Here is a 19,158-nt window from a genome sequence, read left to right on the forward strand (position 1 = left end):
TGGTATGCATGGCATACAGTGGCAGCAGTAAAAGCTTAAAACTGCCTGTCAAAGAAAAAGTGGCATTTACAAAGACAAAATATAATTAACATTTCTAACCACTAAATTTAATTTTCTGGCCACTTCACTCTGTAAACATACGGTAGTGGCTAGGGATTTTTTCATCTACTGTATACCAAACCCTTATTGTAGATCAATATGAATTGATAGGGGAATTCCAAAACAAAAAACATATCATGAGATTATCTTTGATTTAGCCTAGGTTCACACTGCTGCGAATTCAAAATCGCGGTAAAATGCGCGATTTCGGGCCACGATTTACATTAAATTGCGGCCGAAATCGCGGCAAAATCGCGGCAAAATCGATTTCGCGGCTGCGATTTTGCCGCGATTTTGCCGCGATTTCGGCCGCAATTTAATGTAAATCGCGGCCCGAAATCGCAAAAAGTAGTACAGGAACTACTTTTTTAAATTGCAGATGCGGCGTCGCACTGATTAGGACAGTGCCATTGCCGACAATTGCCGCCGATTTGAGAAGCGATTTGACATGTCATGTCGCATCTCAAATCGTTCCAAATCGTACCCAGTGTAAACCAGGGCAAAGCCTGGTACAAAATTTAAGGGGGACTCCACAAAAAAAAAACAACAAACAAAAAATTGCATTGGTCTCCCTAAAATCTATACCAGACCCTTCAAATCTGATATAAATTTTAAGAGGGTACATAACTCAAAGAATGGAGTGTTTGGTCTCCAAAAATCCATACAGTACAAGTTCCTTATCAGAGCAGGTAATGTGGATGATCAGAAAAAAAGGAGGGGGGCCTGTGCTACTCATCCTAAACCATACCAGGCCACATGGTCTCAACACGGAGAGGGCCAACCCCAACAAACATCTTGTCCCCATGTTGATGAGCACAAATGCCTCTTTCCCACACCCCTGTCCCAATGGATGTGAGGGTCTACAGGGGGCAGCCTGTTTTTGGATGTAATTATATATATTTTGTATGCATGAAGAGATCCAACTACTTCTTTGTTACGACCACCTCAATAACGTTTCATTGAAGTGAAGACAAAGAAAAGTAGACTCATCAGATATAGGCATCCAGCACTGGCAGCCAGCTACTGAAAGACTAAAATATTAGTATGGCAGAAAGGATACAGCATTGCTAAAATGTTGAGGCATTGCTAAAAATCATTACAGTTGGATGAACTGGGTGCAGGGATGCATTGGATGTATTCACTGCCATTGTGCTCTTCCTGGGCATTAATTATAATATAATAAATAATTATAACAAATAATAATATAATAATAATAAAAATTATTCAATAATGTAATCAACTCAAAATCACTGAAATTTGCTCAGTTGCAGAATTGTCGCTGTCATTACTTTTATTTTTTTATGACAAATTTCCCCACAAATCACTATCACTCAATTCTGTAAGTGATTATAATTTATTATTGCTATTTTCTAGCTGATCTAAAATCACTTTTGACATAATGGGACACTTTTTGGTTGCTATGGACAATCTACAGTTTGCAGGCATTCGAATTCTAATTTTGACGAGGTGGGCGTGTTTTATGTAAATAAAACATGACCCCACGTAAATTACGTCTCTAACGAACGGCGCATGCGCCGTCCGTTAACGTATCCCAGTGTGCATGCTCCTAATCACATCGCAAATAATCAATGCTTTCGACGTGAACGTAATTTACACAAAGCCCTATTTGTGAACGACTTACGCAAACGACGTAAACAACGCAAAATTTGACGCTGTCCCGACGTCCATACTTAACATTGGATACGCCTCATATAGCAGGAGTAACCTTACGCCGGAAAAAGCCTTACATAAACAACGTAAAAAAATCCGCCGGGCGCACGTACGTTTCTGAATAGGCGTATCTTGCTCATTTGCATATTCTACGCCAAAATCAACGGAAGCGCCACCTAGCGGCCAGCGTAAATATGCACCCTAAGATACGACGGCGTAAGAGACTTACGTCGGTCGTATCTTAGCAAAATTCTGGTGTATCTTGCTTTCTGAATACAGAAAAAAGATACGCCGGTGCATCCTATATACGTCGATGTAACTTCTTACTGAATCTAGCCCATAGACTTTTCCAAAATGGGTGTACATATGGTGCCATGTCAGAAACAGTATAATCTAATGCTGCGTACACTTGGCCGTTGTTCTTGTCCTAGAAAAAACTAAGTTTTTCTCGACGTGATTCTTGTCAAGCCTGCCTTGCATACACACGATCGTAAAAAAAAAAAATGCTCGAGCAAAACTTGGTGACGTACAACACGTACGACGGCACTATAAAGGGGAAGTTCCATTCAGATGGCGCCACCCTTTCGGCTGCCTTTGCTGATTTTGTGTTAGTAAAAGTTTGGTGAGAGACGTTTCACGCTTTTCAGTCTTCGTGCTTTTCAGTCTGTTACAGCAAGACAAATGTGCTATCTCCATTACAAATGCTAGTTTTACCAGAACAAGTGCTGCTGAGCATGTGTGTTTTTTTCCCGTCGTTAAAGCCTACACACTATCATTTTTCACGACGTGAAAAACGACAACGTGAAAAACGACAATGTGAAAAACGACGCAAAAATTTAGAGCATGTTCTAAATTTTTAATGCCCATTTTTCACATGCTCACACAATCATTTTTAATGACATAAAAAAAAAATCACGGTCATGAAACACTCTAACTCCAAAGCAAAAATGACTTACAAATGGAAAGCATAAGTGTTACTTCAGAGGTAAAATCTAATGGTTTTAGATCAAGTACTGGTACCTGGTAAAGTTTATAGTATCTTTGATGCTATGCATGTCCAGATTTTACTGCATGACATGTTGCTTTTTCTGGGAAAACTCTCAGGCCCCGTACACAAGACCGAATTTCTCAGCAGAATTCAGCCAGAAACTCAATCGGAGCCGTAGTCTGCCGAGAAACCCGGTCGTGTGTACACTTTTGACCGAGGAAACCGACGAGGAACTCGTCGAGCCAAATAGAGAACATGTTCTCTATTTCCTCGTTAGTCAATGAGGAAACTTGGCTCGCCGAGATCCTCGGCGGCTTCACAAGGAACTTGACGAGCAAAACGATGTGTTTTGCCCGTCAAGTTTCTCGGACAACACGTACAACGACACTATAAAGGGGAAGTTCGATTTCACTGGCACAACCCTTGGGGCTGCATTTGCTAATCTCATGTTACTGCGTGTTAAGTAAAAGTTTGGTGAAAGATGATTCGCGCTTTTCAGTCTGTTACAGCATGACGAATGTGCTATCTCCATTACGAACGCTACTTTTATCGAAGGTGCACTCCTGTCTCATACTTTATTCTGAGCATGCGTGGGTTTCTAGGCATTAACACAAACGTGTTTCTCGTCGTAAAACAGCCCGACGAGAAACACGACGAGGAAATCGAGACTCCCGATGAGAAAAAAGAGAGCATGTTCTCTCTTTTTCTTGTCGAGATCCACGACAGTTTTCTCGACAAAAAACATACACATAACAGTTTTTCTCTGCAAAAATGCTCTGCCAGCATTTTCCTTGATGGATTTTTCCGAGGAAAACGGTTGTGTGTACGAGGCTTCAGTGATAATTCTGGGGTCATCAGGTATCAGTTCTTTGCCTAAAATCCCCCCCCACCTCTTTTACAGCATATACCATCTTGTACAATACAGCTATATTTGAAGCCAATTGACTTATTTAATGATAAATCCTTCCAAATTAGATGATGAAATACTGATCAAAATATAATTGTAATATATAATTAGAATCTTGTTTTATTTTACAAGAAATTATTAATGTAGATTAATGTAGATGAAATAAAATAGAGACTCTGATGGAGTTCCTATTTTGTTTACATTATAAGAATGAAGCTGCAGAAGTGAGAAATCCTTTAAGGCCCATACACACGGTCTGACTTTTTGACAACAAACTTCAAAATGTGTACGCTCCATCGGACAAACTTTTTCGGTTTTCCGTGTGTACAGAAGTCCATCGGACTTTAGTCCAAAGTGCAAGCATGCATGCTTAGAACCAATGTTAAAATCAACAAGCAATACCAGAAGTTGACCAAAGGGTGGCAGTAAAGAGCAGAAAAGAGCAGAAAAGAGCTGAAAAACCATGTGATTTTGGGAACGTTTTTTCAAAAAGTCCTGCCATGTGTATGCATACCAAGTTCACGGCCAACGCCCTTCAAACAAAAACCAACGGAAATGTTTGTTTGAAGTCTGACCATGTGTATGAGGCTTTAGTTTTGGAATGACTTAAGGCCCATACACACGGTCGGACTTTTTGACAACAAACTTCAAAATGAGCAGGTTTTCAAAAAAAACGACCCTGTGTACGCTCCAACGGACAAACTTTTTTGGTTTTCGAACAAAAGTTCACTCTGCAAACGGACAAACTTTTCGGCAACAAAAGTCCTACGGTGCATAGTCCTACCATGTGTACAGAAGTCCATCAGAATTTAGTCCAAAGTACAAGCATGCATGCTCAGAAGGAGGATACAGAACTTAAAACTAGAGTTTCATAAAAAATAAAGACATTGGTTTAACTGACCAAGTATCACCAAAGCTAAAATATCTAATCAGGTTCATTTAGTTTTTGAGGACATGTTGAAAATCTTAATCAATTACAAATACAAAGAATCTGACCTTGAAAATAGGGCAATGTACTTTTTTTATGTGTGTGTTATTTTCATTCATTAATCTCCATAATAGTACCACTAAACTTTTCCTTTTAACTAATACATTATAATAGTAAAATAATTAAGTAGAACAAAGAAAAAGGACCTTCATACTTTGAGGAAATCTTGGTGGATTATCATTGACATCGATGAGTGTAACATTGATGGTAGTTGACCCAGATAGTCCGCCAACTTGACCCGCCATATCTTTGGCTTGAATAACAACAGAATAGTGCTCTCTTGCTTCTCTATCCATATTAGGTAATGCTGTTCTGATAACTCCTAAAAGAGAAAACATATTAACACCTTAACATCAAAATATATTGTTAAAGTTACATTTTGCATATATTTAGTTCAAACTGCATATTCTGTAATTCACTGGATTAGTAGGACATGACTTGATGTAGCACTGTGTAAAGGTATTACTGTTATCTGGTGCAGAAATGCCATAAAACTTGCATATAAACATGCAAGATAGCAACATCCTTCACTGGCTACCATCTTGTACAGAATGCAGGGACCCTTTCCTGCATGCCCCCTGTAGCTTTGGAGGTGACATAGGCTACATGACAACCACAAAGAACATGTGTAAACATGCCTCTGAGCTTAGAATCAAGCAATAGTCAGCAGAGAATACTACCACTGTGCTCTGCATGCCAACATGACAACTTTTGCATAATACCAATACTTGTGTGTTTTGTTTATGTATAAACACTTGATAGCACTATCTGACCTTTAACTGTTGTGTACTATGTTCACAATCTCCAAAACATAGTACCCATACACTGGAGCTGGATGCTTACTCTAAATTCTAGTACACATGGGTGATTTAGTGTGACTTTACCACTAATCCTGCCTGCAATTATCTGTCATTTATCACTAGAAATCAATGCATATGTAGTTACAAATAGCAGCAACCAATCACACAAATTTGGAGCACTGTTCTATCAATAGCAAATAATCAATACTACATGCTACACTCCTTTGTTCCATATGTGTTGTGATTATTCACTAATTGCTAGCATAGAACTGCAGAGCAATCAGTAATTATAATTTTAGCAAACATTATACTGATAAGTGTATATTAATTGGTTTCTGTAACTGTTATATCATCTACAAACTATGGTATGTACAGGTATTTAAAAACTGGTCTATTCTGATGTACTGATCTCATTTCTTGAGGACCCAAAATGGCAGGACAGTACAAATATCCACATTTTTAACCTTTTTTTGTAAAGTAAACAGTCTAAGGCATTTAATAAGAGGCATGGGGAGTTTTTTAAAGGTGCATTTTTTCTCTCAAAACTTTTTTTAATAATGAACAACAAAAATATATGTTTTTCTCTTTTTTTTTTACTGTCACGTGGACCTATTCATACAGAATATTTATCACTGTATCAGATTATTTTATATATATTTTTGATGTGTAATACTTTATCGGTTTATTTTTGATTATTCACTATTTAGTAGATTGTCCAAAAAGTTTCTGCTACAGCCCCGCCAGCACTGTGAAATGAATCCTGCATGCCTAACACATTCTTTTCAAAGCCTGCTAAAAAAAATCTTTAAAAGTTCTGCAAAAACACAGTTTAACCTACCTGGTAGTATGGTTATGTCAGATTTTTTATGCTGAAAGCAGTACAATGTTTTGCATGGAAATTTGGCATTTTACATTGTAGGCCTGTAATTCTTAGAAATAACTCTCTTAAATCTGCCTAAACAAGAGTCTAGTAGACATCCCGGGTATGATCCATTTTGAAACACAAAATCATAAATTATAATATAATAAATAAATATAAACAATTATGACAAATAATAATATAATAATAATACAAATGATTCAATAATATAATCAAATCAAAAACACAGAAATTTGCTCAGTTGCAGAATTGTCACTGTCATTACTTTCAGTGTTTGATGACAATGTTTTCCAGAAATCACCATAGCTCAATTCTGCAAGTGTTTCTAATTTATTATCTCTGTTTTCTAGCTGGTCTAAAAGCACTTTTGATGTAAACGGACACTTTTTGGTTGCTATGGACAATCTCCAGTTTCCAGGCAGAAAGAACAGTGGGCCAGATTCACGTAGAATCGCCCTACGCTGCAGCGGCGTAACGTATTACATTTACGTTACAACGCCGCAAGTTTTCAGCGTAAGTGCTTGATTCACAAAGCACTTGCCTGTAAACTTGCGGCGGTGTAGCATAAATCCGCCCAGCGCAAGCCCACCTAATTCAAATGGGGCGGGACCATTTAAATTAGGCGCGTTCCCGCGCCGAATGTACTGCGCATGCTCCGTCCCTAAAATTTCTTGACGTGCATTGCACTAAATGACGTCGCAAGGACGTCATTGGTTTCGACGTTAACGTAAATGGCGTCCAGCGCCATTCACGGACGACTTACGCAAACGACTAGAATTGCAGCCTCAGATCCGACGGTGTAAGTCACTTACACCTGTCGGATCTTAGGTCTATCTATGCGTAACCTGATTCTATGAATCAAGCGCATAGATACGACAATTGTATCTCAGAGATATCTCTTTTATGAATTTGGCCCACTATTTATATTATAAAACTGCATGCAGGGCACTGGACAAACCACTAGGGACAAAGGGGAGGTGAGACTCTTTGATACAGTACTGTAACCTGTAAGATTTCAGTGTACTGTATGTATTGTGTGTTTTTCACTTTTTGAATTTGGTGCCGTGCTCCATCCCCGTACGTCACAACGCTTGCAGGGAACGGAGCTCAGCACTGGTAATCGTGTGGAGACACAGCTCACAGACACAGCAGGGAGACATCGCAGGATCCAGGGGACAAGGTAAGTAAGCTGTACATGGATCTTGTGACGCGATCTTGAGTGTGGCTTGTGGCTACCGTTTTTTGTACTGAAAATTCACCCCGAGCCACACTCGGGAATACCGCAAAGGAGGTTAAAGGTGTTTGTATATGAAAGCTTATAGTAATTGTGCCATATTATAAAAATATATATATTACTATTATTACTAATATGTAATTAATACTACTACTCCTACTGCTACTCCTAGGGCCTAAAGATGAATTACCCATTAAAAGCTAAGGTGATGTTAAAAAGACATTGGTGAACCACCATTAGTTGGCTGTAAAATTAAAGATTTAAGGCTAAGTTTACCTTTGGAACATGGTCATATTTAGGGATCACCCCCATCCCTGTTACAGCGGGCAAGGTTTCTTCTCCCCGCACCTGCTGTTACTTTTTAAAAACAGTGTGGCTGTGCAGGGCTCCACTCACACAGCACCATAATTTATTCAGAGATTTCTGTGCATGAAAAAACTACAATCATGGTAGACAGACGTGTAGTTTCAAAGGGGTGCAGGGGCACTGATGAGCACTCACATAGTCCACTGACATCCCTTCAGCTTTTAAACAGAAAGTCCTTATTGTGGTCTGGGCTGAAAGCAAGAGGACATGTCTGCAGGAGCCCATACTACATTTATGGGATAGCAGAAAAAATAATAAATGCACACTTTTTTCGGGAAGAATATGTACATTTATAATTTTTTCTGTAAAGATGAAACCACGCTTTTTAAAGATAAATCCCTGAACTACAGCCTCCTCCCCACCTCTTCTTGCTTGGCAACATACTGTATATCCACAGAATTGTTCTATATTGACTATGATTTCAACTCTTCTGCTATTTGTACTTGATTTAGACATACCTTTGGTTGAGATCAGTGATACATACAGTATAATCACATTTGACCATACTGATGAATAGATCTGCAGGAATTTGAATGTGCTTACATTTCATAGGAAATAAGTTTATACTGATATTTTGTTTATTCTTGTTATTTTTTCCCCACGTGTACACATAGGAGCATTGTTTAGATTTATTTCTGTATTTCTTCTTCTCAACAACCAAACATCTTGCTAGTGTGTTTTCTAATGAGCATGCAAAATTGTAATTGTATTCTCTACACTTTTATGTCAGTGCAATACGATCACAGATGGACACATACCACTAACACAAGCTGCTTTCATCGGCAGTCCCAAGAAAACAGGCACCCAGTATGGATTGAAAGCTGACTCAGTTTATTGCACATAAACAACAGCATCATAGTGTAGCACTTATAAGAGGATGCCAGATTTTGATAAATCCCTACAGGGGTGAAGCAGGCCTAACAGAATAAAATCAGAATGACGAGTCTTTCTTAAAGTAGTACAAAGTTTTCATGAACAGCAAAGAAAACGTTGCCAACTTTGGCCTGGAGCTTCATGCTACATTAGCACATGATAAGATGTGAACCAATGTAAATTTCAAATCCTATCATCTCCATTACACCCGGATCTCAGAAGTTGAGATTTTTCCTCATATCTTGTTCTTCAACTCCAAGATAAAAATTCTCTTTGCAGAAATGAATACATTTGAAAATAAAATTCCCTGCATTGAAATGATAAATATATACTAGTAATGATGTAACATAAATTACAGTTAGATACCTCTCCAAGGTTACTTGTGCACCTATGCTGGGATCACACACACACTTCTTTACCAGAGGTGGAGACACTCCAAGGGATTCTGCTGGAACCTTGAGGAGAGTTTTTAATAACAATATTCAATATTGTATTGTCTGGGTTTTTTCATTTGCTTGCACTTGCCCACTTGCTTGGTAAACAAATTAGGGTCCCAAAAGGAGGCATATGGGTGGCACAATTGTCACCTAATACCTTGCTGCTATTCTCTTCTGTGCATTGAAGTTGGTAGGGAGGTGGTGCCTGTAAGCATCAGACGCCTGTGCTTTTGAAGAAGTACTGCTTTTTGGTGGAACTATAGCAAAGTGCCCCTTCAATGTGGAAAGCTATGTGAGCTGATATTATTGAAGTAGGGGGTTGAATGCTAGCTAGCTAGCCCTTACCATGGTTATGTCTAGAGCTGGGTTATGCAAATTTAATATAACCCTTTTATCTCAAAGTTATTTCACTTACTTGTTTCAGGAATCTGACTCTGCCTTTCCAGCTGCTTTATCACATGGTGGTCTCCACTGGACTCACCCTGATCCAATGGATGAAAAGGGGTGCTGTTTATATCCTTCAGCTCCACAGAGCACTTTTCAGGTTCTTTTTTCACATCCCTCTCTATCTTTTTCTGCTTTGAAACTCTCCATATTCATCTTTTGTATAAGGCTCTTGGATCAGTGTCACACTTTTTTAATGACTTCTCTTCTTGGCTACCATATTTTCCATACTTTGAAATGCCCACTGAAATCTTTAGTGTTTTTCAATCCCTGTTAATGTTTGCACATCAGCTACCTCAGCTATCCAAATTAATCTCCTTTTTTTGACCTAACACAATCCTTTCAAAAAAGATTGATGCAATGTGTGATGATATGTCCACTATCAAGATATTTCCCACAACTAACATACCACATCTATCATCACATTGACATTTAGTACTATACTTTTATGATCCTGGTACGACAAGGGAAGCTGCAAAACCTTTTTTTATGATACCCACCTGACCACCTTCCCTCTGGACCTCTCACAGCTACTCTGGGCACCCTTTCTATTTCTTCAGGGAAGCCTAACCCACCTTTACTAAAAAAAAATGTACTTTATTTGTCTATTAGCTTGTCTTCCACTAGCTTCATGGTTTTACTTTTTGTATCACCAGCTACATATGACTTATTACCAAACTTTACTTCCTGACTCTAAAACATTATGTCATTCATAACACCATTTTATTTACAGTAGATACAATTGTATGATTTTTCTTATATTCATCTTTACCCTTTATCTATGCAATTGTTGAAGTGGGCTTCTTGATAAACTACTGCAGATCCTTGATATTGCAATTGAAAATGTGTATTGAAATGTACACCAATTATGACCAGTAAAGGATATGTTATATTAAACTGACAACTGTCTGTTGGTTAACAACACAAGGGATTCAAGGCATGTTTTATTTATTTCTGTTCCTTAAAAAGGAATATTCCACCGCACACATAAATTCCCTCATGCAACCTAAAGTGAACCTGTTGCCATGTTATGCACACCAAAATATTCCTATATGCAAAACAAGCAGTAAAACCACTTTAAAAATGCACTCATTCATTTCTGTAGTTGTAGGCATTGTGGGGAAATTAAAGTCCGCTCTCTATTGAAAACGGGTAACAGGAGTGCAAAATGAACCACAGTCCTGTGATCCATAGGATCCATAGGAGAAGTACAGCCAAACAAGCTTTGGATATACTTCTCCTTTAATCTTCAACTTTCAGAACATAAGCATTCACAATATTAGCTCTTTTCCTATCTGTTTCTTTTACAACATAAACTTGGCAGTCTGACAGTCTTCTAATGTAAACACACAGCAGTTCTGTTGGAAATGGATTGAAACCTAATGTTAGAACTATTGTTGTAATTGTTAAATACTTTTAAGAATGCATTAGTTCACAGTACAAGCATCTAAAGCAGACTTTTACTGGTTGTCAAACATATATAAACACTGAGGGCCAGATCCACGTAGCTTGGCGCATTGTTGCGTCCGGCGTAGCGTATCTCTGATACACTACGCCACCGTAACTTACAGCGTATTTTCCTTATCCTCAAAGAATTTGCGCTGTAAGTTACGGCGGCGTAGTGTAACTTTGGCGGCGTAAAGGCGCGCAATTCAAATGGATGTGATGGGGACGTGTTTTATGTGAATACGTCTTGACCCGACGTAAATTATGTTTTTTTTGAACGGCGCATGCGCCGTCCGTGGGGGTATCCCAGTGTGCATGCTCGAAATTAACCCGCAACAAGCCAATGCTTACGACGTGAACGTCATTCTACGCAAAGCCCTATTCGCGCGGGAACGACGGCCATACTTAACATAGGATACGCCTCATATAGCAGGGGTAACTATAAGCCGAAAAAAGCCTTACAGAAACAACGTAAAAAAATGCACCGGCCGGACGTACGTTCGTGGATCGCCGTATCTAGCTAATTTGCATACTCGACATGGAAATCGACGGAAACGCCACCTAACGGCCAGCGTAAATATGCACCTTAGATCCGACGGCGTACTAAGACGTACGCCAGTCGGATCTAGCACAGCTTCAGGCTTATCTTGTTTTGTGGATACAAAACAAAGATACGCCGGAGCAAACTAGAAGTTACGCAGTGTATCAATAGATACGCCAGCGTAACTTCTTTGTGGATCCTCCCCCGAATGTCCATTGTGTTGGCACATACATGCTATCTGTTAACAGGTTACATATTTAGAAATAGCGTGTGATAGATTCTGTAGAATATACAACTGTAGCTATTGTAGCTGTAATATGACCTCTGTCCATGCATGCAACCCTTCCTGTTCCTCACTAAGGTGGCCTATCACATTCAAATAGTAATCATAAGGAGCAGAATATTGGAGGGGGTAGTCTAGCCATTAAAATTGGTATGGCTAGGTACACACAGAGGAATGGCAGGGCTCACAGCAGGGGGTCCGGTGCATTTCTATTCACTGTTTCAGGTCCGATTTCAACCCAAATTTTTGGCTGAATTAGGATGTGAAATGGACCAGAAAATGCACAGGACTTCCGTGCAATTCGCACCAGACCTGCTCCGAAAATGTGTGAATCGACTCCATAGAGAGCCGATCACAATCTCCTTACATGCAAATTAGATGTGGAGAAACCTGCATCCAATTCGCACTGGTCTGAACCCAACTTTAATGATTGCATATTAGAGCACTACAGATTTATGTCCTCAATATAAAGGGTTACTTTAAGTTATATTGGGGGCAAGTTTTTTCAGTGCTTAAAAGTTTGTTTTTAACTAAGCTGTTTAAGTTTTTCTATGTCAAACTGCCCTAAGTAAAATAAATGAAAATGAGCAGTGTGCTCCAGGCACAACTGGTAAAGCATGGAGGTGTACTTTTCCAAAAGCTATTTCTACTTCCTCAGATTTTGAAACACTGCTTTTTATGTTGTTCGCAATCAGATTCTTTATACTTTAAAGTAGAAAATAACAACCACTTAAGGATTACCATCTGTTAAAAAATCCACAAAATGTTGTGATTGCTGCTCAAACAAATGTGTTAAAATTCTAAATATATTTCTATGCATAGAATTTAAAGAAGACATTCACTTTGGAGTCAATTTTACCAAACATGTTCATCTCCCTCGGATCTACAGCCACCGCACTTCCAAGTGCACTTGCAGTTCAAAGTGGATTTGCTTTTAGTAAATAACCCCCATTGTGTACAAGCTTTGCTTTACATAGCAGTGGCTGCAGTTACAAATCCCAACTGTCATTTTGTTTGAGAAAGAACAGGGCATACCATATACACCCCTGTTGATTTTTTTCAGGACATATATTGCATGCCCAAAATTCCTAGGGAAAACACAAAGCAGAACTTTAATAAACGGCTCCAAGGGAAGGAGGAAGAGAAAATGATTTTTTTTTATAATTAGTCCTTTGTAGAGTCAGTGAGTATGGAATTCAATTGACCCCTTTAGATAAAGTAATAACAACCGAGAGGGCCGGGAAAGGGAGGAGTCTGGAGATGGCGCGGTCAGTGTGGAGGGGTAGCTAGACGGGTTGCCTGCTCTCCAGCCCTGCTCCGAACGTGCACTGACATGAACGGGAGCCGGATCTCCCGTTTCCTCCGCTAAGCGTCCTCCCTCCCTCCACCTTCCCCCACCTCTCCCCCCGCCTGGAACCCTGGCGCCGGAGCAGGTACTTGCTGAGCCTTTCTGATGCATTGATCGGGTCTCCCCGAGTTGCTGTCCGGGCCGATCACGTGGGCCGGGCGGCGTCATCGGCTTCATCGGCTTCTCTGGTCCTCCTGGCGGGCTGGCGGTGCGGCGTCGCAGTGAGCATCGGGCTGCGCAGCGTCTTCCTGGCCCCCCCGAGCGTACGGGCGGCTGTTTCGTGGTGTGCAGTGGTGGTGTGTCGCGCTGCTCTAGAGGGGGGGAGACGGGAGTGACGCGGTTCTGGGCAGCCCTGTAGTCCTGTAGCCCCGCAGCCTAAAGAGAAAGAAAAACTACACAGCGAGGACTGAGTTTATGGCTGGCTCCATCAACCAAAGCCATCAAAGCAGGTACAGAAACAGTTTGAAACCCATTGCAGCAGCTCCTATGTTCTTTCCATCCTGAAAGCCATTGGATTGGTGAGTACGTTTTTTTCTTCACCCAGCAAAGTGCTCCTTCAAAGTGGTGAGTACAAACGTCCTGATAAGGAAATAGGAACTAAATGAAACAAATGAAATAAATGAAAATAAAATATATAAATGGGATACTGCTTCTGTGAAGAATGGCTAATGGAAGTGTCTGACATAAGCAGGAAATAACGTGACACAAGAGTCATGAACTCATTACCGTCAATTCAGGTGTCTGTAAAGATGTCAGTAATGTCACAGTGTCTCTGGGGGTCCTCCCTTGCCATTTTCTCTTCTTAGGGGGACTAATTAAAAACAAAGTGAGAATTTTTCTTTTTTTTACGCAAGATATGCCCGGAACTTTTTCTTGTTCTTTTCTTTTTCTTCTTCTTTTTTTTTTTTTTTTTTGTTTCTGTTGTCCGCATTGTACCCCATCACCCACAGTATACATAAGGGTTGGCAGAGAATGTGATTAAAAAGCTGGCAGATGTGATGGTAAAAATACAACATATAGCACAGTTAAGGTTGCTGTAGAGCCCTGAAACATTTTTAAATCGGGAAATAAAAGACACCAAAAGGTATCGTCTAGTGCAGTATATACCTCTCACAAGTGAAAACGGCCTCCCTAGAAAATCTTTTTAAAGTAACACAGATACAAGTCAGGTGTGAGGATGACCACAAGGGGAAAAGTAGCGAAAGGTGTGGCTATCCCAAAGGTCCCCCGCCTAAGTCAAAGCCCAGGCCCGATGAGCAAATTTGTGACCCACGGGACAAACGGAGAAAACCAGCAGATGGAAAAATCATTAACCGGCAGAGGTGGCCAAGCAGAGAGGGAAAAAAAAAAAGAAAAGAAAAAGGGGCTAGACAACACCTTGGCGGAATTAGAAACACTCCCAGAGATCAGAACAGATCAAGATAGAGAGACAGATAAAGAAATGGACCTTGAACAGGGAAATAAGGAAGGAACGCGGGATATGACACTTTTGCCAACAAAAAGGGAAATGGAAGGAATGTTTGCCGCCTTAGAAAGATCAATTAAATCACAAATGGATAAAATGGAAAGAAATATGGGGCATATATTGGAAAGAGTGGAAGAAGTGGAGAAAAAAGTTGATTGTAATGTAACCTCAGTTAAAAAACTAGAAGATGAAATAAAAGCCTTAAAAATAAACCAGCGAGAGCAGGCGTATAAATTAGAAGATCAAGAAAATAGAGATAGAAGGAAGAATATAAGAATTCGCGGAGTTCCAGAAACAACACAGGCTGAGGACCTCCCAGAAATCATTAGGAAAATTTGTAATCCAATATTAGAGAGAGAAACAACCTCCCCATTAAGAATAGAACGTACGCATAGGATAAGACGCGCCAGAGAGAGAGCACAGGAGCACCCAAGGGATATTATCGTTCGGTTTGAAAGTTGGGAAGAGAAAAATCAACTATGGAGAAAATTGAGGGGGAAGTCATCACTAAAATATGACCAACATAATATTCAAATATTCCAAGACCTGTCACAAGAGACGTTAAATAGAAGAAGAAGCTTAAAACCACTATTAGGAGTCTTACGGGAACATGATATTCAATACAACTGGGGATTCCCATCCTGCCTAATAGGCAGGAAAAACGGTAGCTCTGCAAGACTGAGGTTCCTGGAGGAAGTGCCAGAATTCTGTCAGAGATTGGATATTCCAATACCAAAATAGATCAATGAGGTTGGGGGGGGGGGGGGTGGAGGGGGGGGAGGGGGGGGGGCCGGAGGGGGAGACGGGAGGGGTTAACATAGTAAGCAATGGGAGCGGGGAGGGGGGAGAGGGGGGACCTAGAGAGCACCCTACCCACAGTTCCCCACTCTTGGGGGATAGGAGACCGGGCCAAAACAGAATTCCACCTTGGCTGGAGGAGCAAAAGAGCGCCTGGAGCGCCAAAAAAAAAAAAAAGCTCCAAATGACCGTAGGGTCGGGGGTAGACCAGGGGGGGGGGAGGGGAAGAGAAAGCCCCAAATGAAGAACAAGGGGGCAAGATATGAGGGGAGGGGGGTGAAGGGAGGGGGAGGAGGAGTCTGGGTGGGAAAAGAGAGGGGAGGATTGGGAAGGGGGGGGGAAGGGATTCAGATCTGTGTGTCATGCAGCAGGAATGAACATATAAACCCGAGAAAGACAGACAAGGAAAAAAAAAAAAAAATATGACAAACATAAATTTTCTAACATATAATGTAAGAGGTCTTAGTTGCCCTGAAAAAAGGCATATGGTATTAAGAGAAATTGAAAGGTATTCCGCTGAAATAGTTTTTTTACAAGAGACACACATAACATTGGATTCCAATGTTAGATTGTATTCTCGGGCAGTTCCCATTTGGTATTATGGGGACTCCCCAAAGAAAAGAGCTAAGGGGGTCGCCATAGGAATAGGGAATAATATCTCTTTTACAGTAGAAGATAGGAAGGTAGACCCTGATGGTCGTTATTTGTTCCTAAAAGGAGTACTCCAAGGAAAAAAATACACGTTAGCAAATATATACTGCCCAAATAACCAACCACATAAATATCTGAGGGGGATCTTGAACGCCTTAATGGACTTCAAATCTGGACATGTAATACTAGCAGGAGACTTCAACCTCTCAATGGACTATCAATTGGATAGTACATCCGGGGCTCAGAGGCAAAATATTAAACAGCTTAGATTATTAAGAAATAAAATGCATGGCTACTGTTTAATAGATCCTTGGAGGATTACTCATCCAAATAAAAGGGACTACACCTACTATTCTTCCGTGCACGGAACATACTCAAGACTGGACTATATAATGGTAGACCACGAGTTACTGGAAGAGGTAGTTAAAACTTCAATAGGGGTAACTACAATCTCAGACCATGCTCCCGTAAAAGTGGAAATTAGATTCAAAGAAACAGAGCAAAGAAAAGGATCATGGAACTTAAATGAAGAACTTATAGAGGATATAGAGGTAAACAACACAGTGAGAACGGATTTGGATCAATATTTCACCCTCAATAATACACCTGAAGTAAGGGTAGCTACTGTATGGGAGGCCCATAAGGCATACATCAGAGGGAAACTAACCTCAATAGGAGCAGGGAAAAAAAAGATAAGAAAATTAAACATGAAAAAATTAACAACTGAGCTATTTGAACTGGAGCAAATACATAAGGAGCGAGGAGAAAATGAAATATACCAAGAAATTGTTGTAAAGAGGACCCAGCTTAGAGATCTTATGAAGGTAGAAACAAGAGACATATTCAAAAATGTTAGAAAGGAGAGGTATAAATGGGGGAACAAACCAGGGAAACTTCTAGCTAGAATTTCTAGGGAAAAAAAAAAAAAAAATTATATAGAAAAAATAAAAAACCAAGACGGCCTTATGAAATATAAGACGTCCGAAATCGCGGAATCCTTCCGGACTTTTTATAGCTCATTATATTCAATAAGAACTAAGGAAACCCAAGAGCAAGAAAAGATGAGAAAAAAGAAAATCAGGGAATACTTAGAAGAAGTGAAACTACCTAAAATTCCCCAAAACGATATTGAATCCTTAGAGGCCCCAATAACCCAAGAAGAGGTACACAGAGCCTTTCGGGAAACACCGTGTGGTAAGAGCCCAGGCCCTGATGGCTTGCCGATTAAATATTACAAAACATTTAAAGAACTTCTGATCCCAGAGATGTGCAACTATTTTAACAAAATAGGAGAGGAAGAGGAAATAAGAAAAGAATCTTTATTGGCAAATATTTCTATTATCCCTAAAACGGGAAAAGATGGAACGTTGTGTTCCAGCTATCGACCAATAGCTTTGTTAAACGCAGACCTGAAAGTATACGCGAAAATATTAGCAACTAGGATAAAAAGTTTAATGCCGCAATTAATAAACCCAGATCAGGCGGGCTTTGTAGCGGGCAGAGAAGGAAGAGATAATAGCATAAGGACCCTGTTACTGTTACAACAGGATCCAAAAAAGAAACCCCCAGTCGTACTCATGTCCTTAGATGCCGAAAAAGCATTTGACAGAGTCGACTGGGGGTTTATGATGGAAACTTTACAAAATATAGGCCTGGGACCAAGGTTCATGAAATGGGTAAAGAACTTGTATAGTCACCCGACGGCAAGGGTGAAGGTCAATGGGAGTATGTCGTCTGTGTTCAAAATGGAAAACGGAACCAGACAGGGTTGCCCGCTCTCGCCTCTCCTATATGTAATAGCCCTGGAACCGTTGCTGGCAAAAATCCGGGAAAACCCGGGGATAGGAGGGGTGAGGGTGGGAGAAGAAGAACACAAAGTGGCGGCGTATGCAGACGACATACTCCTATACCTGACCAAACCTAGAGTCTCTCTCACTAATGTCATAAAGGAAATAAAAAGATACGGTGAACTTTCAAATTTTAAAATAAACCCGATAAAAACAGTAATTCTGAATTTAGGGATAGATAAAAAAGAAGCAGAAGAACTTCAGAAAGAGTTTCCTTTTACATGGGAAAAAGAAGCTATAACGTACTTGGGTATAAAAATTACATCTACAGTTGAAAAACTCTACTCGGCCAATTTTGTCCCCTTAATCAACGACATTAACCAAGATCTGAAAAACCTAGCAAAAAAACATATCTCCTGGATAGGTAAGATTAATGCGTTTAAAATGATGATATTACCGAAGATAACATATAAACTTCAAATGCTCCCAATAAAAATACCGCAAAGTTTCTTTAAAGTAATTAAAACAGTAATTTTGAAATACATATGGGCAGGAAAAAAGGCTAGATTAAGCTATTCATTGCTGAGCATGAAAAAAAAAGGAGGGGGGTTGGGGCTCCCCGATATAAAAAGATATTATTTTGCTGTAAACTTAGCAAGGTTGGTAGAATGGACAAACGCATATACAAAAAAAAAATGGGTACGTATGGAAGAAACATTAAGTAAGACACAACTAAATAGAAATATATGGATACCACCGAAAATGAGGGAATTGAGCACGAACACACATAACATAACAAGGAACGTATTTAGAATATGGGACACAATATTTAGACGGGAAAAATGGGAGTATAACTCTCCATTAACCCCATTAGCAGGCACAAATTTTTTTCCACCAGGAAATGGAACACGTTTTGGAAAGCACCTAGGAGAGAAAAAATTAAAAGATATTGTTACACGTGGGAAAATTAAATTAAGACAAGAGATAAAAATAGGGGAAAAGGAACAAAGTATGAGTGAATGGGAGTATTTGCAGTTAAAACACTTCGTGAGCACACTACCACAACCAATTAGGGAAGATAAGACACTATACCCAATAGAAAAAATATGCAGCATGGATAAGCCCCTGACACATGGAATATCAAAGGCATAC

The 19,158-nt window shown here is 39.9% G+C and overlaps 1 protein-coding gene across 1 annotated transcript in view; it reads right to left on the bottom strand.

Moving 5' to 3' along the window:
• CDH18 (cadherin 18) overlaps nt 1–19,158 on the bottom strand; it is a 925,909-nt gene that overhangs the window by 289,914 nt on the left and 616,837 nt on the right. The window contains exon 5 of the mRNA XM_040353556.1: nt 4,808–4,975. Coding sequence (XP_040209490.1) covers nt 4,808–4,975 — 168 coding nt within the window. The remainder of the gene's footprint in view (nt 1–4,807; nt 4,976–19,158) is intronic.

The sequence above is a fragment of the Rana temporaria genome, chromosome 5, assembly GCF_905171775.1.
Source record: "Rana temporaria chromosome 5, aRanTem1.1, whole genome shotgun sequence".
Lineage (NCBI taxonomy): Eukaryota > Metazoa > Chordata > Amphibia > Anura > Ranidae > Rana > Rana temporaria.